This window comes from Chionomys nivalis, chromosome 8, assembly GCF_950005125.1.
Source record: "Chionomys nivalis chromosome 8, mChiNiv1.1, whole genome shotgun sequence".
In the NCBI taxonomy this organism is placed as follows: Eukaryota; Metazoa; Chordata; class Mammalia; order Rodentia; family Cricetidae; genus Chionomys; species Chionomys nivalis.
In genome coordinates this window covers 16,445,264-16,472,017 of record NC_080093.1, presented here as the reverse complement: position 1 = coordinate 16,472,017, position 26,754 = coordinate 16,445,264, and the positions used below count along the sequence as shown (strand labels likewise).

At 38.6% G+C, this 26,754-nt stretch overlaps 1 protein-coding gene across 3 annotated transcripts in view; it reads right to left on the bottom strand.

Annotated features, from left to right (window-relative positions):
• Positions 1 to 26,158, bottom strand: part of Chuk (component of inhibitor of nuclear factor kappa B kinase complex) — a 36,971-nt gene extending 10,813 nt beyond the window's left edge. For all 3 annotated transcript variants that reach the window (XR_009057570.1, XM_057777816.1, XM_057777817.1), the window contains exons 1-15: positions 25,990 to 26,158; positions 22,043 to 22,137; positions 19,851 to 19,965; positions 18,136 to 18,205; positions 16,270 to 16,358; positions 15,115 to 15,204; positions 14,856 to 14,980; positions 14,557 to 14,664; positions 13,794 to 13,929; positions 9,047 to 9,241; positions 7,252 to 7,354; positions 6,506 to 6,629; positions 5,710 to 5,861; positions 2,657 to 2,718; positions 386 to 495 (exon numbers count right to left, since the gene is read on the bottom strand). Coding sequence is in view for 2 of the 3 variants with exons in the window: in XM_057777816.1 (XP_057633799.1) it covers positions 386 to 495; positions 2,657 to 2,718; positions 5,710 to 5,861; positions 6,506 to 6,629; positions 7,252 to 7,354; positions 9,047 to 9,241; positions 13,794 to 13,929; positions 14,557 to 14,664; positions 14,856 to 14,980; positions 15,115 to 15,204; positions 16,270 to 16,358; positions 18,136 to 18,205; positions 19,851 to 19,965; positions 22,043 to 22,137; positions 25,990 to 26,094 (1,679 nt within the window). In the remaining variant the exon portion in view is untranslated. The remainder of the gene's footprint in view (positions 1 to 385; positions 496 to 2,656; positions 2,719 to 5,709; positions 5,862 to 6,505; positions 6,630 to 7,251; positions 7,355 to 9,046; positions 9,242 to 13,793; positions 13,930 to 14,556; positions 14,665 to 14,855; positions 14,981 to 15,114; positions 15,205 to 16,269; positions 16,359 to 18,135; positions 18,206 to 19,850; positions 19,966 to 22,042; positions 22,138 to 25,989) is intronic.
• Positions 26,159 to 26,754: the final 596 nt, after the last annotated feature.

Genomic DNA, 26,754 nt, shown 5'->3' with positions numbered 1-26,754 from the left:
AACAATCCAGAAAATTATTTTCCAAAACTTACTATTACCAAGAAATAGCTCCCTTTTAAGATATTTTAAGGGCTGGAGAGATGGTTCAGTGGGCAAAGGCACTTGTTACCAAGCCTAACATCCTGAGTTCAATTCCTGGGTCCACCATGGGGGAAGGAGAGAACCATCTCATAATTTTGTCCTTTGATCTCTACATGTACACATTGTGATGTGTGCACACACACCCCCGAAAAAAATGTTAAAAAAAAATCATATCATAGAAACATATTAGGGGTAAGAAAAACTATGAGCTACACCATGTAGAGTCTTAATCCTGCCAGATATAAGCAGAAGAACAACACTGATAATTACAGAATCAAGACCAATAGCACAGATACATTCTTACAGAGACTCCATTAAGTCTCCCTGACGTCTTCCATAGGGGCTCTTCTGAAGCTCCATGATTTCAGTATGCAAAGACATAATCTGATCCTCAAGGTATCCAATGACACCAACCTAAAATATGATACAAAGAAAATGACTACCATATAAAACAAGGCTCAATGGTCACCAAAGACATGGAAAAGCTGGCCCCAATGGCATGGACCTAGAAAAGCTGGCTGTGCCCCACACCCAACGGCCAGGACCAACCAGCTTAGCTACCACCCAGACCCACATCCTGGGCTTTTGGTTGGCCCACTTTAAGAGCTGCCCCATTTATGACCTGCTGGAGTGCGCAAAGGGACTGATTCTGCGCACCATGACTCAGGGCAACAGCAGGACATCAGAGAGGACTTTCAGTGGGGGTCCAGTGATGATGGTGTGCCAGAGGCCTTGAACCAGACCAATGATTCATTGCAATGAACATTTTGCTGGTGAGTCTGTGTGGACAAAGGGAGTATACTGCATGACACACTGCAACTCTGGAAGCCACTAAGGTGTTGGAAAGATGGAGGAACAAGGTGGGGTTTTGTTTGTTTAATTTGGGGGTGGGGCTACTACAGGGGTGAGTGGCAGATATGGACGGACTGAGAGGTGAGCGAGATTGGGGTGTATGATGTGAAATTTCCAAAGACTGAATAAAGAATTATGTTTTGTTTAAAAAAAAAACAAACCGCTTAGAAAGGTAGAGAATGATCTGTTATGCTAGTAGAACTGAATATTTCACTACAAAGTAATTTTGTTAAAGCTAACCATTTGTTTATTTAATGAGATAGCAGTATTATGTAGCCTAGGCTATTCTTGAACCTGTAATTCTCGTCTTGATTTCCTGGGTACTGGAATTACAGGGTAAAGTACCACACTAGGCTTGCTAAGACTCTTTAAAAAAAAAACAAAAGATAATATTTAGTAATTCTTTGAGAATTATATAGGTGCATGCAATATATTTTGATCATATTTACTCCCATTACTTCTCCTAATTTCCCTTTTTTAGTTTTTTTATTTTTTGGTTTTTCAATAACCCACAGGGTCCAATCTGGGCTGCTCATATATATGTGAGGCCATATAACAGGGTATGGTCAAACTACTAAGGGCCACCTCTTTAAAGAAAACCGACTCTCCCTCCCCCAGTAACCGTAACTGTTAATAGTTCCTCAGCTATGGTAGGGGCTTTTTTATGCTTCTGACAATCTTTCAGGTACAATGGTGCATACCTTTAATCCCAGCACTTAGGACGCAAAGACAAGAGCATCTCCATTAGTCAAGCTAGCTTGGTTTACATAGTGAATTTCAGACCAGCTGGGGCTGCATAGTGAGAGCCTGTCTCAAATAATAATAATAAATAAAAACATACTTATTCCCATGTTTCCCTTCTGACTATAGTCAACTAGTACTAGCATTTGCTTTGGCATTTAGAAAAGCAAAAATAGTGTAAGTGCCATTCACAAGACAAATGTCCACTGCCATTTCTTACATATCAACCCTACATAATAACAACTACCCTATCCACATACTCAGTGTAGTATGAATTGGCAGCAAGGAAAGCAACAATCCAGAACCACGGACATATACAGTATAAGGAACAAATTTGCCACCTAGGGAACAATCTGTACCTCCCTCAGGAGACCATAATTATGGAACAACACCAGGTATAAATAGAACTGTCCCATTTAAAATAAATGTGAAGCCATCTTATCTAAACTATTTATAAAAATAATAGTAATACATTATATTTATTATTGATTTCCATTTAATGTTCATAAGCCTATTACAAGAGACTGCTGCCCCTAATATATATATTATTATATATTATAATATATGTATATTATATACCATATATATATTACATATATTATGGAAACTGGAGTTTGGTGAAGCTAAAGGTTGCCCAAAGCCTTTGGTTTTATAGCCTGTACATTCTTCTCTCTATATATATAAAGCATATATACACTAGACATTTGTTTAAATTTCAGGAGTGATAGAATAAATATTCTTTTCTTTTCTTGTTTTGTTTTTCAAGACAGGGTTTCTTTGTGTAGCTTTGGAGCTTGTCCTAGAATTCACTCTGTAGACTAGGCTGGCCTCAAACTCAAAGAGATCTGCCTCCCTCTGCCTCCCAAGTGCTGGGATTAAGATGTGTGCCACCACCACCTGGCATGATATTCTTTATATGCAAAAAACAAAGATAATTTCTATTGAAGACATTAAATACACAGAGTGAGTTCAATGATCTTACCTCAGCATAGTGAATGGCCTTTTCTTCCATTTCTTTCCATGCTTTCAGCATTTTTTCTGAAGCTAAAAAAAGAAAGAAAAAAATCAAGTCTAAATTGGTTTCCTCTGAAATAATCATGTCTTATAAACATTAGCCTGGTTACTTCCTTGCTGTATCAACATCAAAGATCAAAATGGGTAGAAGTGTGTCTCTCAAATGGATGTGCTATACTTCTAAGCCCTAATGCCTTAGAAGGTGACCTCGCTGGAAATACGGCAATTTATAGTTAATCACCTATGTATGTTCTCATACTGAACTAAGCTAGGCCCTTACCACAGTGTGACTCTTCTCTAGTGTCCTTGGAGAGAACAGACACGGGGAAGAGGTGCACACAGACACAAAAGGAGAACGTCATGTGATAACAAGCAAAAGAACAGCAAGCATGGCTGGTAATCCTAAAAGTTAGGAAGGAATCGTTCAGGTTTCAAGGAAATCATGGCTTTGCCAGCACCTTGATTTTGGATTTTAGCCTTAAAAATTCTTCACATCTGGGCTGGAGAGATGGCTCAGAGGTTAAGAGCACTGGCTGCTCTCCCAGAGATCCTGAGTTCAATTCCCAGCAACTACCTAGTGGCTCGCAACCATCTGTAATGAGATCTGATGCCCTCTTCTGGCCTGTAGACATACATATAGACAGAACACTGTATATATAATAAACAAATAAATCTTTAGGGCTGGAGAGATGGCTCAGAGGTTAAAAAAATTCTTCACATCTATGCTGTTTGAAGCACAGAGTTGCTGTGGAAGTTCTAGGAGAGAAGAAGTTCAACACGAGACACTGATCAGTTGTAGACTTGCTTAGCACACACAAGGCTCTGAGTTTGGCTGCATGTGATTGTGCACACATTTACTTCCAGTACTTGAGATGAATAAGCAGACAAATCTCTGGAAGTTGGAGGCCAGCCTGGTCTACATAGTGATCATGTTCAAGACCAGTCAGGGCTACATAATGACACTTTGTATCAAAAACAAAAAACAAACCGACAACACAAGGGTCAGGGTTCATGTTGTCAGGGTTCATCCCCAGTAGTGTAAAAATAAACAAAAACTATAAAAATAGCCAGGGTGGCCGGGCGGTGGTGGCCCACACCTTTAATCCCAGCACTTGGGAGGCAGAGGCAGGTGGATCTCTGTGAGTTCGAGGCCAGCCTGGTCTACAAGAGCTAGTTCCAGGACAGGCATCAAAGCTACAGAGAAACCCTGTCTCAAAAAACCAAAAAAAAAAAAAAAAAAATAGCTGGGGTGGTGGTAGCACATGCCTTTAATTCCAGCACTGGGGAGGCAGAGATGGGTGAATCTCTGTGAGTTCGAGGCCAGCCTGGTCTACAAGAGCTAGTTCCAGGACAGGCTCCAAAGCTACAGAAGAAACCCTATCTCGAAAAAAGCAAAAAAAAAAAAAAACCCAAAAAAACTAAAAGAAAAGATTCTCCCCTGTACTCCAAGTGTTGTCACTAACTCAACTGTTAGAAGACATATTCTCTATTCTCACTTAACTAAGACAGTCTATATATACATGCTTTTCCCCACAACTTACTATCACTATGGGACTTAAAAGAGAAAGGCCCCCATAGGCTCTTATAGTTGAATGCTTGGTTTCTAGTAGGAACTGTTTAGGAAGGATTAGTAGGTGTGGCCTTTTGGGGAGACTTTTCAGTGGGAGTGGACTTAGATGTTTCAACTGTCCATGCGAGGTCAAGACTTGCTCTCTCTCTACCTCCTGCCTATGGATCAAATGTAAGCACTCAGCTACTGCTCTGGAGCCATGCCTGCCTGCCTGCCTGCCTGCCAGTCACCATGCTTCCCACTACGATGGTCATGGATTCACCCTTTGAAAATATAAACAAGCACCAAATTAAATTTTTTTATATAAGCTGCCTTGTTCAAGGTGTCTCTCTACAGCAATACAAAAGTAACTAAGACAGTCACTGTCAAATTTTTTTTACAAAAAGACACTGATATTTTAATATTAGCACACATAGATCTATTTCACTGTGTTGACAACTGCACAGTATGCCTCTGACTAGTCAAAGATACTTTAGTGAAATAATTGTCATGGACCAGAATGCTTATAATATGCAAATATAGAAATAGCACTAGAGAGTAAACATATTCATTACGGAACACTCTGATCACTTATTCTGAGGTATCCACACTTTTTTCAAGTACTTATATAAACAGTATCTACTTCTTTAAAAAGATGTTTCAAGCAGCACATAATTCAGTTTATTTGAATTTTAACTCTTCACAAATCCTTAACACATCCGAAGGGAGATAAGTCTGTAGGCAGGAGACTATGTACAATTAAAAAAAAAGTAGCTAGAGCTCCACAGCAGATGGATTAGAAAAAAAAAAAACCATAATCCTGGAATTGTCTATGTTTTTTTACAAAAAGACAAATAATTTAAGACCCCTCTGGCTGTGTTATTCCATCTGAGTTGCTACAATGCAAGAACAAAATAAAAAAACAAAAACAAATACAAGCAAGGTGGTAAATAAACATTGGAAATTCATTTCTCATCGTTTTGAAATCTGAGAAATCCAAAATCATGTTCTGGTTCATAGATGGCTGCCATATGTGTCCCCGTACGGCAGAAAGGGTAAGGGACTCTCACTCAGGCCTCTAGTTAGGTTCATCACGACTTAATCATTTCTCAAGGGTCTTACCACTATCTTAAGGATCAGAATTTCAACATACAAACTGGGAGGAAGCACACATTTCAGTACGTACTGGCTAAGAAATCATCAGTATAGACTCTGTATGCATTTTTAAAATAAGACTTGAAATTCACAGTCTTAAGTCACGTCTATTTAGTTTTTCTAGAGTTAAGTAATTTTATTATAATTATGAAATAGCTGATCAACTAAGGGATTAAAAGACCTAATCCTCAAAACAAAAACAGTTTGACAATTTAAGTTATCCTGTGTATTATTCTGGTGTGAATTTAAATTACTGGCTATGGGTTAAGAAGATAAACTAGACATTCCTTACAAATACATTATAGCCAGACACTTACATATCCCATAAGTCATCTGCTCACTATATCTCTCCAAGTCAAGCTGAATGCTTTTGTGAAAAAACTCCAATTTAGCTTTGAGTTGTTGTGATGCTGAGATCAAAGTATTCTTCATTTTTGTCAAGTTAGCATTATATCTAAGAAGACTTAACCTAAGCCATAGCAAAACAAAACAAAATTATCAACATTCAGAAACATTAAATGACAATTTGCAAACATACAGTATCCAAACTCCAAAACCTAAGTTTTTACTATAAAATCATGAGAAACAGTTGACCTACTTCCTGCCTGTGTAAATAATCTTCTACTAAGGTCACTCAGGAACAACTATTTTCAAGTCATGATGGCTGAAATAATTTTAGACTATTAATAAGAAATCTGTAAGTCTGGTCAGAACACTGCATTTCATTGAGTCAGGGTGATGGCCAAGTAGATCAAATGCTTGCCTTGCATGCACAAGGACCTCAGTATTGTACACGGCAGTGTATGCTCGTCACACAGCGCTCGGAGGCATGGGGAAACAGGCAGATCCTAGGAGCTCATGGGCCATTAGGTCTAGCTGAAATAGTGAGCTCCAGATTTAGTAACAGATCATACCTCAAAAATTAGGTGGGAAAACAATAAGGGAAAGATAGCCAACATCAACCTCTCACTTTCACCTGTGCATCCATTCACACGCACATAAACACATTATTAAAAAGTACATTTCAAAAAATGTTCAATGTTTAGCCTTGTACAGAATACACATGGCATTATTTAAAAAACCAAAACCAAAACAAAACCAGAACCCACTTACATTGCTGCTCTTTGTCCCTGAAAAAGCCTGCTGTAGTCTTCTTTTAGCCCAGATACATAGTGCACTGCTTCAGCCCATACTTTACGCAGCTGTATAATTGGAAGCTGTATCTTGCTGTCTTGAACTATAAGCAAAATGGTAATAAGGGAGATAAGCTACTTTCAAAGACATTTATCTTCCTTTTCAAATACTGTTCCCATAGATGTTAAAATAGAACCTATTGCCTGGCTCTGGCTATAAGGGTTTTATATATGCATGATATAACCACTTCTCTTAAAGAGTTTGAGATTACTCCTGCATGTTTTTCTTTTAAACTTGCTTCTTTCTAGTCAAGAATACTCCTTTCTCTCTACTAATCCCCAAATTCTTTACTTCTTTCAAGCTTTGGATCAAGTTCTGTCTCCTCTATAGTTCACCAGTCTTTTCTGTTTCTGAAAAGTATCTATGCTCAGCTTCATGAAATTTACAGGATAAGCTGTGTGTAAATATCTGAACACATATAATGAAGGAACAATTAATAAGTGGGTTTAATTTATAAGTGGGCTTTCATTCACCTATCTGTAGAGTCCTACCCTCAGGAAGGACTCTCCCAAGTGAAGGATCTAATGGTAATTTAAAATCTATCTTTACATCTTCCAGACATCATTAAATTCATTTTCACCACATACAGAGATCACTAAAAGATCATATTTACTAATCATATAATTTCAATATTAAAGTTCAGCCACTAACTGAACTCTACTTACCAATATAATTTACACAATCAGATAAACTTCTGGATGCAAATGGTCCTTCATATACAGTCTTACTTTTATCAAACAAATAAACCATGTAGCTATCACAGCCTCTCTGAAAAAAGAAACAATTAAACTTCAATGATTCTTGAAAATACGAGATTTTAGAAATACTTGAGTGCCAGACTTCCTTCTTTGAAATGCAATGAACAACGTCAATGTGCATTCACATATAACTTACAGATGTGGGGCCTAACAGTTAATAATAAAGTTTTTCTAGTGTTAGCAATTAAAAGCCAAAAGAACAAATACAAAAGGTCGTATTAGTAAATTACTCTGTAATAATCAAAAGGAAAAGACAGGTACCAGAGTATAGGGTAGGGTGAGTGATGTGGGATTCCCCTCTGAATGCTGTGAAGACCTTTGGTTAATAAAGAAATCTGCCTTTGCCTGTGATAGGGTAGAGTAGAGCTAGGCAGGGAAAACTAAACTGAATACTGGGAGAAAGAAGGCGGAGTCAAGTGAGAAAACATCAGAGACAGACACTGGGGATGGAACTTTACCTGGTAAGCCACAGGCATGTGGCGATACACAGACTAATGGAGATGGATTGATTTAAGTTGTAAGAGTTAGCCAGAAATATACTTAAGCTATTGGCTAAACAGTACTGCAAATAATATAGTTTCTGTGTGATTATTTCAGATCTGAGTTGCTGGGCGGTCAGGAAATGAACTACCAGCCTCCTACAACAGGTGAGGGGCCAGTCTGGGCTTCTCAACAGGCCCAACAGAAATGAAACAAAGTGCTTATACACCCTCATACACTGGTAACACTCAAACATAGAGCTAGAATCAGGGAAACAGTTCATCATAAAACATTTGTTATACAAGTAAGGAGATTCAAGTACAATCTCCAGAATCCACATTTTAAAAAAATAGTTCTCGTGACTCTACCCGCTTAGCCTAATTAATAAGTTCCTGGCCCATGAGATAGCCTTTCTCAAAACAAAAAAGATGATTGATATTGAGGAATAGTGACTGAGGTCACTTTGACCTCCATAGGCACATATGCACATATGTACACGTACACCCTTATAAACATATGCACCCACACAAACACATAGCCATACACATATATGCATGCAAATTGACAGAGACCAAAAGTAGATTAACAGGATGAGTAGAATGGAAACATAAAAGCCAACAGAGACATGAGGAACAGAAATATTTTATACTGATTAAGATTATATGCATGAAATATATGCATCTATAACAAGAAGAAAGAAAACAAAAGTTATAATAAGAAACTTTTTTTGAGACAGGCTCTCTACATAGCTCTGGTTGGCCTCGAATCCACAATGTAGACCAGGCTGGCCTTAAGTTCATAAATCCAGGGAATTAAAGGTATGCACCACTACATCCAGCTGTGTGTGTATGCATATAGTTTTTAGCCACAGTTTCTACAGCACAATAGGGAAACTACAGTCTATATAAAATAGCTATATATTTTAACATAAGTAAAGGAAAAGAGTTTGCAGGTTACACACAGACATGGTAACAGTCAGGGGATGAAAGTGCTTACTTTAGTTTAATCATTACACAGGGTACACATGTATTAAATCACTAGACAGCGCTCCATAAAGAAGTACAAATATTAGTCAACTGAAAACAAAACAAAAACCTGTGCAGGTAGTTCAGGCCTGTGATTCCAGTTCCCTTAGGCAGGAAGACTGTGAGTTAGAGGCCATTATGGGCTATATAGCAAGACCCTGATCCACAGCCCTCCCCCCATACACAAACTCTCTTACAACTCCATCGAGAACACATTGAGAGGCTGGTTTCCGAGGATCCAGAGAAATCCCTGTCTCAGACAGGAGCTCTTGGGAAGCGGTACTGATTCCCGTTTCACGCTCAATACGAGACTGCAGTGAATGAAAACTTTCATCACAAGGCAACAGAAAAGAAACGATTTTCGCAGAAGTCATATTTAGGATGTGCACTATCTGTATAAATAAGAAAAAATATGTTTATTGACTATTTATTACATAAACAATTCTGAGAAAGATACTAAAGGGGGAATCTAAGCAACAGACATTATTTCTGTACTAAGTAAAGCTCACTCTTCCAAACTCATAAAACCGTCTAGAAGTACAAAATGACATTTTACAAGACTTGAGTTTGTTTTTCTAAATATATAAGGTTTGGTTTTTTTTTTTTTTTTTTTTTTTTGGTTTTTCGAGACAGGGTTTCTCTGTGGTTTTGGAGCCTGTCCTGGAACTAGCTCTTGTAGACCAGGCTGGTCTCGAACTCACAGAGATCCGCCTGCCTCTGCCTCCCAAGTGCTGGGATTAAAGGCGTGCGCCACCACCGCCCGGCATAAGGTTTGGTTTTTAAAAGAAAGGGTCTCTCTACATAGCCCAGGCTGCCCTGAAACTCACTATGTAGACCATCCACCTGACTCTGCCTCCCACTGCTGGGATTAAAAGGTGTGTACCACCATGCCCAGCTAGATACTAGTTTTATCAAATAAAATTTCAAAGTTCTAAGGATGCACAAAATCAAGAAATAGAAATTTTAGTTTAAAAAATTTATTTCAAGAAACATGACTACAGACCTAGAAGGAAACACGCCCATACATGAAGTTCCTCATAAATGCCACTGACAGAGCAAAGAGCTTTCACACAACACCCCAATACTTAGACTTTCCAATTTCCTTTTAATAGGAGAAATCAGGCTTCTGAGTACAGCTGATAATGGTAGAGTGTGGATCTCAACTCTTAACTACCTTGTTTTTTTGTTGCCTCAAAAACCAATCATAGGATAGAAACAATGGGCTTCTCATTCAAGAGGCAAAAGCATTATTATTCTCCTAAAGCAACCAAACCCTAAAGTTGTAGTCTGCCTAAGGGCCCAAAGACAAAAGCAGTCTCATGCTCACTTACAGTTTCAGTGAAAAGAATGGATGAGAAATTTTGGCATAATTAATAGCAACAGGAAAAAAAAAGCTCTGTGTATGTATGTGTGTGTGTGTGTATGTGTGTGTGTGTATGGTTGAAGAGCCTACCTAAGAATGTGAGCATGTGCAGGTGCACTCAGATGCCAGAAGAGGGCATCAGATCCCATACACCCGGAGTTCCAGATGGTTTGTGCACTGTCCAATGTGTATGCTGGGAACTGAACTTGGGTCCCCTCTAAGAGCAGCACACACTCTCAACAGCTGAGCTAGTTATCTCTCCAGCACTGAAGAATAACGAAATACTTCTATTTTGTCATTTTTTATGTTTAAGCTTTTTCATAATAGTTGGGAAAATAATTACCTAATTAGAGTCTCTAAAGTGTTTTCTTAAAGAAAAATATTTCAACAACTATTTTGTTGCTATGAAACAGGACAACATGCCTTCCTGGTACATTATATTTAAAGATACATTAGAAAAATGTCCAATAACAACAAAGTGTCTATAGTTCACGCTTCTGTGTTTTGTTCATTGTATCCCCTACCTATAAATCTCTCCTACTATTCCCTTTCTGCTATTAACTCTAATTCTACAAAAATCAGTCCTAGTTCCAGCCTAGGAAATTACGCTTAAAGCCTCCCGAATTCTATCAACAATACTCTAGTTTCCTTATTCTGTACAATCTCCCAAGATTGATGCTTTGAGAAATATCAATTTGCTCAAAAATAAAGAGAAGGTAAATATCCGCTCAGATTCACTGACAGTGGTGCTGTAAACGGCAAGTTTATGAGTCACAAATAACATGAGACAGACTCAGAATCCTTCAGAGCAGGGAGGTGATGAGCACCAGTCACCATGCAGATGCTGCACAAACATCTGAGCAAAATGCTCATACACATAAAATAAAATACATAGGTGAATAATTATTTTAACAAGCAGGGGTAATGCTACAACTACTATAAGTTGAGTATATAGGTTGCATTCAACCAAATATTTTTAGAGTCAACACAGAAATAAGAGGCTTACCAAGCTCTGCATTGCATACACACCAAGAAATGATTTTTCTATGACACAATATAAGAAAACCAAATCAAGAAGCCACCATCGCCCGGCCCATAAAAGGTTTCTGAATACATAACTGTTAATTCAAAATCTAATGCATCAATCATTCCACGGCATTCTTGGCAGTCCCCAGCAGTAGGTGACTTCACTGTAGCCTTGCTTCTGAACATAATAACATGCACAATTTGCATTGCGCCTGTCCTCCCCAAACATGAAGGCCATGAATGCTTCCTGAAATATCTCAGCTGAGATCTCAGATGGCTGCATGCAATGGACCGCAGCGTCTTTTACTGTACATATAATCTTCTGCTCTTATAAAAACTTAATTTTTTCATTAATTACAGAAAACAACAACTTTTAATATTTCCTACCATTATCCCTTAGCAAGTAAATATCAAATTAGTGTATCTTTAGATTGTATTTACTACAGACTGTTTTGATTTTTTTTTAACTTGTTTCAATTTCATTTGAAAAATTATTAAGTGAATTTTGGTTTGGGATGAGAACAGAATTTTCAATGTCTGCAATGATCAATAATATATTTTTGTCACTTTGTACTGAATATTTCTGTGAAGACCCGTAATGACTGTAACAAAACCAAAGTATCAGTCAACTTTGAAATTGTTGATGATGCTCTCCTAGCATATCAAATATTCAGTCAAGACTTGATTTTTTATGTAAAAAGAAGTAAGCATAGCAATCTCATGAATATGCAAATTTTCTTTAGTCTTTAATAAATGATAAAATTATATATATGCATATCAAAGAATTGTTTTAAAATTCTTTATGAGTAAAAGTCTGAGTTCATATGTATTCTGTATACCTATATTCTCTAGCCAGAAAAAAATTTCTCAGATAAAAAGTGTTAAAGATTGAAGAAGCTCTGCTGTGTCATCAGTAGGAAAGGATGGCAGACAGAATTGTTTATAGGCATATGGCAGAAACAGAATTAACTATACCTCCCATTCACATCAATAATATGTCCTGAGAACTGATACATGCCCTCTCAGTACTGAATGCCAGCATGTAACTATTAATAAAACAAACAGTGCATTGAGAAAGACAATCTAAGTAGAGTGTTGAAAGTAAAAAGTAAGAAATATTTAGAGAACATAGGGAATATTAAGTGATTAAATGTATGCCAGAAACTACCTAAGGAAAAAGTAATTGAAGATATACTAATCAACATATGAGAGGAAACTGGCAAAGCAGACATTAGACTGGTATAAGGATAGCATGTGTTAAAGTACAAATGTAGACAAAGGGTTTGAACCATACAGGTGGTTAAGACAGTTAATAAAGATGATTGGGGAAATGGTTTAGGTTATTCTGCCAATTGCTCCAATAACAATACAAAACAGACAAAAATAGACTAAAAGTCATCTTCCCTTTGTTAGATGTGAGATTTGCAGAAAATGGAAAATAAGAACAAAGAAGTTTCGTGCATTATAGACCCATGAATTCTACCTGTGGAAAAACAAGCTGATGAGTAAAGAAAAAAATTACATCCCCACACCCAACGTTAAGTCTGAGTTCCTTGGTCATGTAGGTTACAGAATTAATCACAGATCCCAGTATACATCTTGAAAAAACAAAGTTGTAAAACGAAATTAAATGACCGTATAGTGTGTAAAGAAAGATAAATGGTTACCTAGATCACTTGTTTAAAGCTTTGTAGAGTAGAAATAGGATAGGAATCTACTACACTGAAAACGCAAAGAGCTGCCTGCCGATACAAAAGGAACTGGCTGAAATATACTTGGCTTGCTTGAAAGTTGTTAATCAATTACAAATGAATCATTGCTTTGGAGTGAAGATGTTATTATGAAAAAATTAATACAAATAAAAATGTTAAACTCTTTGTGGGATTCTAAGAAAAACATGCAACTTTTGATCATAATGTGATTTCTTCCTGTGTAAAGATTTTAATTTGTTTTTGGAAAATATGTAACTTATGGTTGTGAGGTAATCTTTTCTTGCATAGAAATTTTTTTCTTAGGAGGCATAAAAAAGGGGTAAAATAAAAATAAGAATAGTAAAGGAAAACAGCATGGTAAAAGAACAGAACAGAAAAGGAACAGAGTAGGAACTGCAGAGAGAAAAATGAAATGAAGAATTAAGCTTTGGCCTTCAGGAAAAAGTTGCCTTTGTGTGGATGCAGTTCTGCTGACACCACACATCCTCCCCAGTTTCTCTGACCTGCTGAAAGCTGGCCTTTCAGCAGCAAAGTAAACAGACGTGAGCCAAGTGGGAGCCTTCCTCACCAAGTCAAACCCAGTACAATTAAATCTAAATGAGGGAAGTGGTAATGGCACCAATCAATATAGTAAAGGGAAATCCCAAAGATACTTTAAAAGGCTACTTGGACCATCTGATGACACCTGAAAAACTTGGCTAAAGAAATAAAGTATCCATTCTAAGGATATAATGTTCATTTTAAAATAGACACCAGGAAAAGATTCCTACAATAAACTTATGCTAATTTTCAGCTTGCTAAAGTCAATGCAGGTATTCTAAAACGCACCCCATTAAAACTGACCTTTAAGTTGAGAATGTGATCCATTAATACAAAACATTTTGGCTGCTTCGAAGTAGTTTCAATAGGTCCCCCTCTCTGCTGTGGGTCCCAATTCAGCATCAACTGTAGCCAGCTTTCCATGGGCTCTACTATTAAACTGAAAAATGAACAAAAACTTTATGAATATCATTTATGTTCCAATTAAACAGGCAACTTCACAGGTTGTCCATTTCCTTGCCTATGACTTATCAGTACCATTTATATCTTACTTTCAAATAATTCATGTAATGACAAGGAACAAATTTCTTCCATAAAAAAACAGTCCCAAATCCCCATATCACTTTGTGACTGGCAAATCCAAAAGATGAGTCCAACTCCAATCTCTAGGAAGCCATTTACCTCTTTATTCTTTGGGTTTTCTTAGCATCTAAAGCAATTCATTGATTGGCAATAGTTTTCAGTTCCACATCATCTGTTATCTAATATGATAATCACTAATCACAATGTTATTTAAATTTACTACTCATTCAAAATTCAGTTCCTCAGTCACACTAACCACTCTCCTCTTCCAACCCAAGCAGCACTGGGAAGCAAGCCAGCAAGCATGCTACGCAAGCACTGTACTACTGAGCCACATCTCCACCCTAACTACCTTTCACATAGCCAGTTCAATAAGCCTCAAGTGACAGACAGACAATGCTTTCATCCTGATGCAAAGGTCTACTGGATAATGCTACCTGAAACAGATAACTATTCTCAAAACTGCCTAACTGTCCATACTCACCTACAAAGGTTGTTTGGTTGAGGTAAATGGCTACTAAACCGAACGTCTCCGGTCATCTCTTCACAAGCAAATATACACTTTGGATCTTTCTTCTTAATCTTTTCATGCCTATAAAAACAAAGCAGCTTAGTTGACAACCTGATTCTCACAAATACTCTCAAGGTTTCTTACCATTTAACTTCAATCAATTCTGTTAAATTTCACCACTATAGAAAAAGAAAAGGAAACAACAGAACAATAGAAACAATAGAAATTTTCCTATTACCACTAATTATGCCAAAGTTTTCATCATTTCTTACCAGGTAAATGGCTGCAGATGATGCAAAAAAGGCCTATATCCAGCAATACATTCAAATACCATGGTCCCAAAGCTCCAATAATCCACAGTGGCTGTGTATGGCTTATTTTCAAAGAGCTCTGGAGCCTTAAAATAGAAAGGAACGTTAAGTGCCAACACTGTAAAAAAAGAGCTACTATAGTTTTGAACTATTAAATTCATTGCCTTAAGAAATAACAATGAAAATTTTAAGTAATCAAATAAAAGAAATATTGTCTCACCAAATACTGTAATGTTCCCACAAAAGATGTACAGAGACTTCCTTGATCAACATCTTTGGCATAACCCAAATCAATTATTTTATGTAATATCTGTGAATATTAAGACATAATATTTATTAAATTATTGAAATATTTGAAAAAGAAAAGTAGGCTGGGAATGTAGCTTAGTGAAAGATTGCTCCCAAGTAGGTATGGCCTCAATCCTAAGCACAGCAAAAAATGAAGATATGGGCCACTGAAATGGCTCAGCTGATAAAGGCACCTGTCAGAAAGCCTGATGACCTGAATTTGACCCTAGGATCACATGGGAGAACAAATCCTGCTACATTGTCTCATGATCTGCACACAGGTCACACCATAGGCATGCATTCATGCACACAAAACAAATAAATAAAATAGATGTAATTCAAAAAAGAAAGGCAATAATGTTTTTATAAAACTGGGGAGGAGATAGTAAAAAACCTGGGCTATGGAACAACACAAAAGAGTGAAGTCTGACAGCCTGATCACTATTTAATTTGCATTAATTTTGTTTGTTAATCTTTTTGTTGTTGTTATTAATTTTTGAGACAGGGTCAAACTTACAGCAACCTTCCTACCACAACTTTCCAAAAGCTGGGATTATAGATGTCAGGTAATATGCCTGGTTAACCATATAATCTTGATCAAGCTAACTAGTCTCTGGCAGTTTCCTACACAATTAGATCAACATTCCTAGTCCTTAGATGAGCAAGACGGATGCTTCTCTAAGGAACCACTGTTCCATAGAGATGACAAAAATCTAACCACAAAACTACAGTTCAAGGGCTGGAGAGTTGGTTAAGCAGTTAAGAGTACCTGCTGTTCTTGTAGAGGACCTAAGTTCAATTCCAAGCACCCACATGGTGGCTCACAATAGTGTGCAATTCTAGTCCCAGGGAATCTGATGCCCTCTTCTTGTGTCCTCCACAAGCACCACATGTGGTACATAAACACATAAAATAAAATAATATAAGTTTAAAATTAAAAGGCCCCTATAATCCAATACAGTGAGGACTGCAATAGAAACTTTATAAAATACTATGTATACAGAATGAATAAGGAAACTAAAATCTCTAAAGAATTATCAGGAAGAGTATAACAACAGACATGAAGCAATCTTAAGGTTTCACCTACCTTCCCACTAACGTCTTGAAGAACTATATTTTCAGGTTTTAGATCTCGATGTATAATTTTGTTTTCATGCAAATATCGAATCCCAGATCCTAAATAAAATTTCAAGTGTATTATTAAGTAACAGAAAACACTGTTTAGATAATCACCTCACATTTTTTGTTTGTTTTTACTGTTAGTGTTTTTGAGACAGAGTCTCATGTAGCCCTGTCTGGCATAGAATACCCTATCTATGTAGCTGAGGATGACCTCCAACTCCTAATCCTTTTGTCCTACCTCCCAAGTGCTGGGATTGCAAGTATGCTCCAGCACATTCAACATTTTCTAGACAGGGTCTCACTATGTAGCCCTGGTTGGCCTGCTGGTATTGAACTCACAGAGATCCATCTGCTTCTCCTCCCTAGTGTCAGAATTAAAGGTGGGTGTCACCATGACCAGACACATTCAATTTTTACCTCACAGTTTGCATAGATCTACACTGATACACAAATTTATATGTCCAGAGGATTGAAGATGGCTCAGTGGGTAAAAGTGAGCCATTGAGAGGTGGGGGAGGGATATCTCAGCAGCTAGCTACACAGCCAGTCTAGTCAAAATGTTGAGCTTCCAGTTCAGTCAGAGATCCTGTCTCAAAATAATCAAACGGAGAAAAACAGAACACCTGACATGCTGTTCCAGCTTCCACATGCATGCTCCGGTGAGTGTACACCAACAATCACATCCATGTACTACATACAACAACACACACTCCCACACACATTAATATAAGGCATCACCAACATTAGAATAGTTCAGATTTTCTTCACCAAATGTTCAGTAACATCAAATAAACACTGAAAATTTTAATATAAACTCATTTAATTTATTGAAATCAATATTAAATTCAAATGAAACAATTAATTTTTGAGAAACCACCTGTAAGCCTGTCCTCCAACCTAAATCACATTCTTAGACTCTGCTGCCTATTACCTATGAAGAGCATCAATCAATACCACACACATGGAAACTCATATCTGTCTGACAAACATCAACAGCAAACACACATGGAAACTCATGTCTGGCTTCCAAGGTTTCCCAAAAGTCTAAATCATAGTTACTTTAGGGATTATCAGTAGTAATTCTGATTAAAAAGAGAATTTCATTCCAAGATAACTTGAGGACCTTTCCCCAAAAGATTAATTCCACTATAAACAAAACTGCTACAAGAGCACTGGGGGAGGTGTGAGAGGAGATGAAATGACTGCTAGTTCACACCATTTTTTGTTATCATCAAACATCTATTAGACAAGGTTACATAGTCAAAAAAACAAACAAACAAAAAACCCAAATAGAAACAAATGCCAAAAATGTATTAGTTTTAATTAACATCATTGAAAATGGATCTTTCTTTTTCTTCTTTTTTCTTTTTCTTTCTCTTTTGGTCTTTAGAGATAGGGTCTCCCTGTGTAGTTCTGGCTGGCCTAACTCACTCTGTAGACCATGCTGGACTTGAACTTAGAGATCCGCCTGCCTCTGCCTCCCGAGTTAGTGAATAAAGGCATGCACTACCACCACCCAGCTTTTTTTTTCTCTAATTTTTTTTTTTTTTTTTTTTTTTTTGGTTTTTCGAGACAGGGTTTCTCTGTGGCTTTGGAGCCTGTCCTGGAACTAGCTCTGCAGACCAGGCTGGTCTCGAACTCACAGAGATCTGCCTGCCTTTGCCTCCCGAGTGCTGGGATTAAAGGCGTGCGCCACCATCACCCGGCCTTTTTCTCTAATTTTTTATAAATGTTAAAAACGTACGTGCTTCGTAGAAAATACAATTCTCCTTAACTTCTAAGCAGTACACATCAACTAAATCACAATGATATTTTAATATTAATTACATACCTATGTCACTCAGTAAAGAAAGTATCTGGCTTTCTTTAAGTCCACAACAATTTTCTGGTTTGTTGAGTAGCTAAAGAAAAACATAAACAAACAAGCAAATAAGTAAGTCATAATTTTATACTATTGCCAGGTAACAATGGCAACACACATTAATTGCTATACTGTCAAAGAATATTCAAATAAAAAAAAAGTCACAATAAAGAAATTATAAGAAGGAGGGTGGTGGTGGCACACGCCTTTAATCCCAGCACTCTGGTAGATCTCTATGAGTTCGAGGCCAGCCTGGTCTACAGAGAAAGTTCCAGGATAGGTTCCAAAGCTACAAAGAAACCCTATCTTGAAAAAAATAAAATAAAATAAAAGGATTGGGGCACAGTGGTAAATGTCTATAAGGCCAGCATTTGGAAAGATGAGGCAGGAGCACCATGAGTTCAAGGCCAACATGAGCTATACTGAAAGAGTCTGTTTCAAAAATAGTAACAACGACATGAGATACAGGGGAAAAAATAGTCACCAAATCCATACTGAGGTTGAGTAAATTTCACGAGAAGGCTCATAAAAAGTAAAGAGAAGGGCAATTGCACTTGAAATTAAAAAATGCTGGCAAAGACAGATACATCTAAAATTAAATAGAAGTAATAATAATAATATAAAAAACAACCCTTTCGTTATTGCTTTCTTTTTATGTAGCCTTGGCTGTCCTGGAACTAGCTCTAGAGATCAGGCTGGTCTCAAACTCACAGAGATCAGCTTGACTCTGCCTTCCAAGTGCTAGAATTAAAGGCCTACGCCAACAGTACCTGGTAAAAGAGAACTTTTTAATAGGTCTCACAAATGTATTTTTATTTAAAATGGCCAACATAATCCCACCTTGGAAACAACAATAAAAAAGCATGTTCTAAGCTAGGCATGGTGGCACAAGCTTTTAATCCCAGCACTTACAGGTAGAGGCAGGCAAATCTCAAAGCTAGCCTAGTCTACAAAGCAAGTTTTAGGCCAGCCAGGGGTACACAGTGAGACCCTGTATTGAAAACAAACAACAATAAACCTAGGATGTCTGGAATGACTAGTTTTTTTTTGTTGGTGGTGGTGGTTTTTTTTTTTTTTTTTTTTTTTTTTTTGTCAAACTTGACAGAAGCTAGAGTCATTTGGAAAAAGGAAACCTCAAATGAGACAATGCCTCTATCAGACTGGTCAGCAGGCATGTCAATGGGACATTTTTTTGATTAACAACTGATGTGGCAGGGCCCTGACCACTGGGTTGTATAAGAAAGTAGACTGAGCAAGTCATGAAGAGTAAGCCAATAGCAGTGTTCCTTCTGGGTTCCCACTTTATCCCAGCCTTGGTTTCCATCAATGGCTGGTTGTGACTAGGACACATATAAGCTCTTATTTTCCCAGGTTGTTTTTGGTTGTGGTCTTAATCACAGCAATAGAAAGCACTAAGACAGGGTTAGCAAATATTTTCTGTAAAGAGCAAACATTAAGTACTTCAAGCTATGGAAGCCATATAATCTCTGTTACACTACTCAGTTCTAGAGCTGTACAAAAGCAGCATAAACATACACAGCGCCTGCTCCAATAAAAGTGTGTTTACAGAACAGGCGGCAGAATTATAGTTGTCTGTCCTTATTCTCGATGATCGTTGTCACATGATTCAGACATGGCTGAAGCTTGTGATTTACTATCTCAGTATCTCGAAACATCCATACTACCTTCCGGAGATCTCCTCCAGAACAGTACTCCATTGCTAGAAGAGGCACATCATTAATTAAAAAATTCAGTTCCTCAGGAACATCACAGGCCTTTACGATATTTGCATGGTCCAACCTAACAAGGAAAAAAAAATTACAATAAAAAAAAGTTTTCCAATGAAGAAGGACTGAATTTGAAATGATAATTGGGGTTTAATTAGTGAGATAAGACTGATTTTCTTTACAAAATTCTAATTCTGATTGTACTGCATTTAATCTTAGCTAAAAGACTAATAAGCTATTAATTTCTGAATTTTCTAATTAAAATAAACAAGTTTTACAAGCAAAATATACCTAAAAATACCATCACTGCTACTATAGTTCTGTGTACCAAGCAGTATGCTCTTTACATGTGTCAACTGACTTGTCACAATAATCTTAACACAGTGTATTTGTTAACAGTATCATCCGGGGGCTGGAGAAATGCCTCAGTGGTTAAGAGCACTTCCTGCTCTTCCAAAGGTCCTGAGTTCAATTCCAGGCAACCACATGGTGGCTCACAACCATCTGTAATGATGTCTGGTGCCCTCTTCTGGCCTGCAGACATACACACAGACAGAATATTGTATACTTAATAAATAAGTAAATATTTAAAAAAAAAAAAAAAACAGTATCATCCATGAGAAAAATGAAGCACACAGAGGTAACGTAATACCACATGGCAAGCAGGCTGTCAATGACGACATAAACCGGACAATCTGGTACCAAAGCCTACATCACACTCCTCTTCCACAATCAAAATCATCACCCTAAAACTCTGGGCATTTCCTTCCAGTTTTAAATATAAATACAAATATATACAAATACAGTTTTTTCAATAAGTATGACTCAAATTATTTACTGATTTCAACCGCTCTTATTTTTTTTTTTTTTGAAGGTCAGAAGAGGGCATTGAATCCCCTGGAAATTGAGTTACAGTTATGAGCCACTGCGTGGGGGCTGGAAACTGAGCTTGGATCTTCCAAAAGAGCAGTAAGTACACTTAATTGTTTATCCCTCTCTCCAGCCCCATAGTTCTTTTTTTTTTTTAACATAACAATCTATTATCATCTCTGTGATCATCCTAACAGTGTAACAGAGCCCGAAATTATAGAATCTCATATCCCAGGAACTAAAGAGACAAGTGCATAAGGGTCTAAGAATTTATATTAAATCTTCCTGTTAATTCTGCCATGTAGCCAAATTTGAAAGCCAAAATAGAATGAGTTGAGCACAAACTAAACTCAAAAAATGCTCGTTTCAAATCCAGTACCAGCTATATGACTGTTTCATTTCTCCTCTACAGAACAGGGCACTGCGCAGACACAGAGTTGTGATGACAACTCCAGGAAAGACCTGTAACGTAAACTACACTGCTCATGTAAGCACACTAAATATATCATGGTCCCCTCAAAAGTTCAAGTCTCTTCTCCTTAAGCATTTACACTATTCTTAGTGACTCATTTCTAACAAAATGCAATGAAGAAAAAAATAAAATATGACTTCATATTTTATTTAAAATTGCCTTAAATCTTCACAAGAGATATATCAGCTTTTTTCTTATACTCCCCTATTCAGATAATTGTTTTGGGGAAGCCCATTGCCATGCCATTAAAGCATGTGCACTTCCCTGTGGAGAGGTTCCCTTACTGAAGAACTATTGCCTCTGGACTATAGTTGTGTGAGTGAGCCTGGAAGTTAATACTCATGCCTTGGCCAACCCTTCAGATAATGGCAGCTCTAAAGTCAACATTTTGAGATGTCTCAGAAGAGGCCTTGAACTAGAAGCACAGTTAACTCAGCCATAAACTACAGATATTAAATATTCAGCTTGAGCTATGAAATTTTGGAGTAATTGTCTAAAAAACAATAGACTCATCATTTAATAAAAGTTAAGTACAAAAAGAAATGAAGATGTATATACTAGTCATAAAGTTGCTCAATATTCAGAAGAAAGACTTAAAGAGCCAGGTTGAGAATGTTGTCTAGCTGATTTAAACTGTAACTCTTTTAGTCATAATGTGATAAAACTATCTAAAGTAGAACACATATATTCAAGACAAAATGACATTACCAAAAAGAGCTTGAGAAAAGTGGACCCTGGTCTCCTTCCCAACTATTGAAATTGGCTGGGCTATAGACCCAAAGCATTTGAAGTCACAGCGCACACTTACTTTTTCATCATCTGGATTTCATGGCACCATCGTTCTCTGTTTTTGGTACTTAACTCCAAGCGACAAGACTTAATTGCTATTTTGATATCAAGTTCCTGTCAAAATAAAAAATTAATAGAAAATATAAATAAATTATGTTCTTGTACAGATTTACTTACAATCAAAGAAATGTCAACACAAGAAAAAAACACTCTTTTTAGCTTTACTAATTACACATATTATCCGCAGCCCACTTTAGTCAACATTAGTTACATGAACCAATGATTTGAAGCTGTCAAATACACCATGGTATATAAGCAAAAACTGAGAAAGACGCTACAACAGGTCTCTCCAGAAGATTACTTATGTTAATGATTTCAAACTACATACTACTAGAAATATACAAAGATCCCATTTCTCCAACAAGTTTCTTCTCCATGCTTAGTCAAGACAAGAAATAAGGGCCCCAAATTCTAGTATATCCAGAAAGAAGAAAATAATTCAGGGCTCCCTAACCTCAAAACAGCAAGAAATAGTTTTCATATGGCCAAGTCTAATGCAAAACAAAAACAAACAAAACTCTCCAAAACTAGATCCTAATCTTTGCATTTCAAATGACCTGGAAAAGCATCCAAACAAGTGTACTTCTGTTCAAGTATCCATTATAATACAAACCTGAGACCTCTTGCCTGTGACTAGTAATTTCACCAATTCTGGCTGAAAATAAAACTATCCTATGCACATTTCAGGAAATAGTCATAATATTCTGACACTAATAACACAGTCAGAACCAAACAGGCTATAATGCATTAAGAGCACAAAAGAAGGGCTGGGACGATAGCTCAGCAGTTAAGAGCACTGGCTGCTCTTCCAGAGGTCCTGAGTTCAATTCCCAGTTACATGATTACATGGTAGCTCACAGCCAGCTGTATTGAGATCTGATGCCCTCTTCTGGCCTGCGGTCAGACACATACGCAGAACACTGTATACATAATAAATAAATAAATAAATCTTAAAGAAAACAAAAAGAGTTCAAAAGAGCGTAACACATGTGACATTTTTGCTACAAGCCAAAGGTGTGGTAAAAACTGTGTGAGTGGTGAGAGCAGGACCCAGGGGCTGAAAGGGGAAGCGGGGAGCAAGACAGATTAGATAGGATAGTCTGAATTAGGAACCCGGAGGAGGAAGAAGGCTAAAGAGCAGACAGTCCCTAGGGCAGGGGTTGGGGGCTAAGAGAGACTAAGAGCTGGCTTTGCCACAGGGCTCGCTCCTTTCAGCTCTCGTTATAAGCAAATAGGTATCTGATAGTATTCATATCCTATATAAGATTCTACTACCACCATGGAGACTCCAGCACAGCTAAGATAATAAGCCCTAAATTCTGAGACAGGAAGTTATCTACTTTAAATAGGTCCCAACCACAAGAGATCCTTCAACACCTTGGTTTATCTTTTACCTACTCTGTGAAAGTCAATCTTCTCATAGAAAATATTCTCTGGGAAGTTTATAGTTACATAACAACAAAAAGGCCCATTTTTAAAAAAAAAATGAGACTAAATTGTGTGTGGTAATATGAGTCTATAGTTCCTATTATTTGGAAGACAGAGGTAGGAAGAAAGTCTGAAAACACTAAGATAATTTCTTTAGTTTTTAGAGCTTTTAAATTGGATGCCTAATTTGAATTACGATTCTCAAGCATTTACCCAATGTATTTGAACATACTGAAGTTGCCCCTCAGAATGCAGATGATGGCTTCTAGGACCTCGAGAGGATGCTGAAATCTGTAGATGCTCAAGTCCATGACGTCAAATCACACAGTATCTGCCCATAACCTACACGTACCCTCTGGATATGTTTAGTAGATGCAATCCCTGCAGTCCTAAGTCTTACTCGACCCTATTATTCCCTGCTCAGTGTGTGGCAGGCTGAACCCGTAGTGCTGAGGACAGAACCCAGGACCCTGGGCATGTACTCTGCCACTGAGTTACATCACCGTCCCATATACACATTAAACAAAAGGTCTCTCTGTGGCCCATGGTGGCTTTAAACTGAAGGCAATCCTCCTAACTCAGTTTCCCAAGTGCTCCCATCATGCCTGGCTTCTACATTCTTTCTCTAAAGCTTTCCATGGAACTAGGTTTTTCTTTTTTTTAAAAATATTTATTTATTTATTATGTATACAATATTCTTTCTGCGTGTATGCCTGAAGTCCAGAAGAGGGCACCAGACCTCATTACAGATGGTTGTGAGCCACCATGTGGTTGCTGGGAATTGAACTCAGGACCTTTGGAAGAGCAGGCAATGCTCTTAACCGCTGAGCCATCACTCCAGCCCCAGAACTAGGTTTTTCAAACACCCTTTGAGAAGTTCTACCCTATCCACTAGGGAAAGTTCTCTGGCTGCTCACACCACTAGGACTTTCAGTGTGCAGGGTATTACACTGAGCTTATGTTTACTTCCGAGACAGTCTCTGCCTACATAACTCAAGCTGCCCTTGACGACAATATTAAGCCCACTCAGGCTGGCCTCAAATTCACTAGTGATAGTGTGTGTTAACTCTCACACAGGACTAGTTTGGAGATACAGCCTTCCACAGAGTTTCCAGACCAATGATAATTTGCTCAAAATCTACACCTCACCACATTCTTCAGGAAAGCCAAACCCTCAAGGGTAATGCACTGGTTTGTATGGGTATTAATTTTCTGAAGATAAGATCCATAGTTTTTACTGAATTATCAAAAGACTCACGACTCAAACATGATTACCTGGGGCTGGGGGTGTAATCCAGTGGCAGAACATTTGCCTAACATGTGCAAGGCCCTGGGTTCTACTCCTCCCACCAACATTAAAATAAGCAAGGTGACCGTTAGTTCACAAATCTTTAAAGAGTGTGAGTAACTGCTGTTGCAATGGTTAAACATTTTCTCGGGCCCGATCTTAACTGTCTTTCCCAGAACAAACCCCTCAGTCTACTTCTTTCCCTTTGAAGCAAAGGTCATTTTCATCACCTTCCCCTCACACTGTTCCTTGCCTGGAACGCTCCAATACCCAAGTCTGCCAATGTTTCCAAAGGTTCAACTCCAGACACCAGGAAGGACCTTCCTTGTTTACACACACACACACACATACACACACACACACCCCGACACTCGACATTCATGCATACCATACATACCCCTCGTCACCACACCCACTCGACATTCATACATACTAGTCACTACACACACACACACACACTCGACGTTCATACATACCCCTCGTCACCACAGACACACACACACACACTCGATGTTCATACATACCCCTCGTCACCACAGACACACACACACACACAGGATGTTCATACATACCCCTCGTCACCACAGACACACACACACACACACTCGACGTTCATACATACCCCTCGTCACCACAGACACACACACACACACTGGACGTTCATACATACCCCTCGTCACCACAGACACACACACACACACTCGACGTTCATACATACCCCTCGTCACCACAGACACACACACACACTCGATGTTCATACATACCCCTCGTCACCACAGACACACACACACACACAGGACGTTCATACATACCCCTCGTCACCACAGACACACACACACACACACTGGACGTTCATACATACCCCTCGTCACCACAGACACAGACACAGACACACACACACACTGGACGTTCATACATACCCCTCGTCACCACAGACACACACACACACACACACTGGACGTCCATAAATACCCCTCGTCACCATAGACACACACACACACTCGACAGCTGCAACACTGTCCGGGGACCTGAGACGCGCCTGGCACAGGCTCACAAGCGGTCTCACCCGCACTCGTTCACTGACCCCCGGCACTGCCCAGCACAACCACACCTCTGCCACTCTGACTGACAGCTGGTGTCCCAGGGACGCCCAGCCAGACCCAGCGTCACTGCTCCCGCCCCCGCCTCACCCGGTGCTGGTACAGACAGACGTTCCCGAAGCCGCCGGTGCCAAGCCGCTCCCGCATCTCCCAGGGGCCGCCCGCGCCCGGCCGCAGCCCCGGGGGCCGCTCCATGGGGCGGGACGCCAGCCGCCTCAGGCTTCACCGCCGGTCCAAGGCCGGTTCCGGGCCGCCGAAGCTCGCGCGTCCGGTTTCTCGCGAGATCTACGCGTCACTTCCGATATTTCCGCAGGAAAAGTCCCGCCTTCTCCATCTGATTAAGGCTTGCAGCACTCCAGCAGACGGGGAGGCTAGTAACTCAAAAGTGTAAGACTCAGCATAGTGTCAAATTCTCAACGTCTGTACGCAAGTCGATGTTGCGGGTCACTGATAACGAGTGGTATTCCGTTAGTTGGTTCTATTGTTTTCATGTATCCCATGGAATTAGAATATCAGAATTGAAGGTAATACAGCAAAAGAGCCTCTGAGAACACTTCCCCTTTCCTGGGATTGGTGCTGGCAAATAGGCCGGGCACGGGCAGGTTGCATTATGCACCTTTAAGTAACCTAGGCACCTTCCAGACTGAGAGGGCCTTCGTTTGTGGGATTTTTTGTTGTGTGTGTGTTTGTAAGTAAATGAGTTCTTTGAAGGTTTCTCACCCCAAATTGGTGTTTGTCCTCACCCCATCAACATTTCGTCATTTTCAGAGTCCTGCCCTCTGCCCCTGGAACCCTACCACCATAACGGCCATCATAAGCATGAAAGAAAACAGCGCTAAAGGGCCCATTGATTCA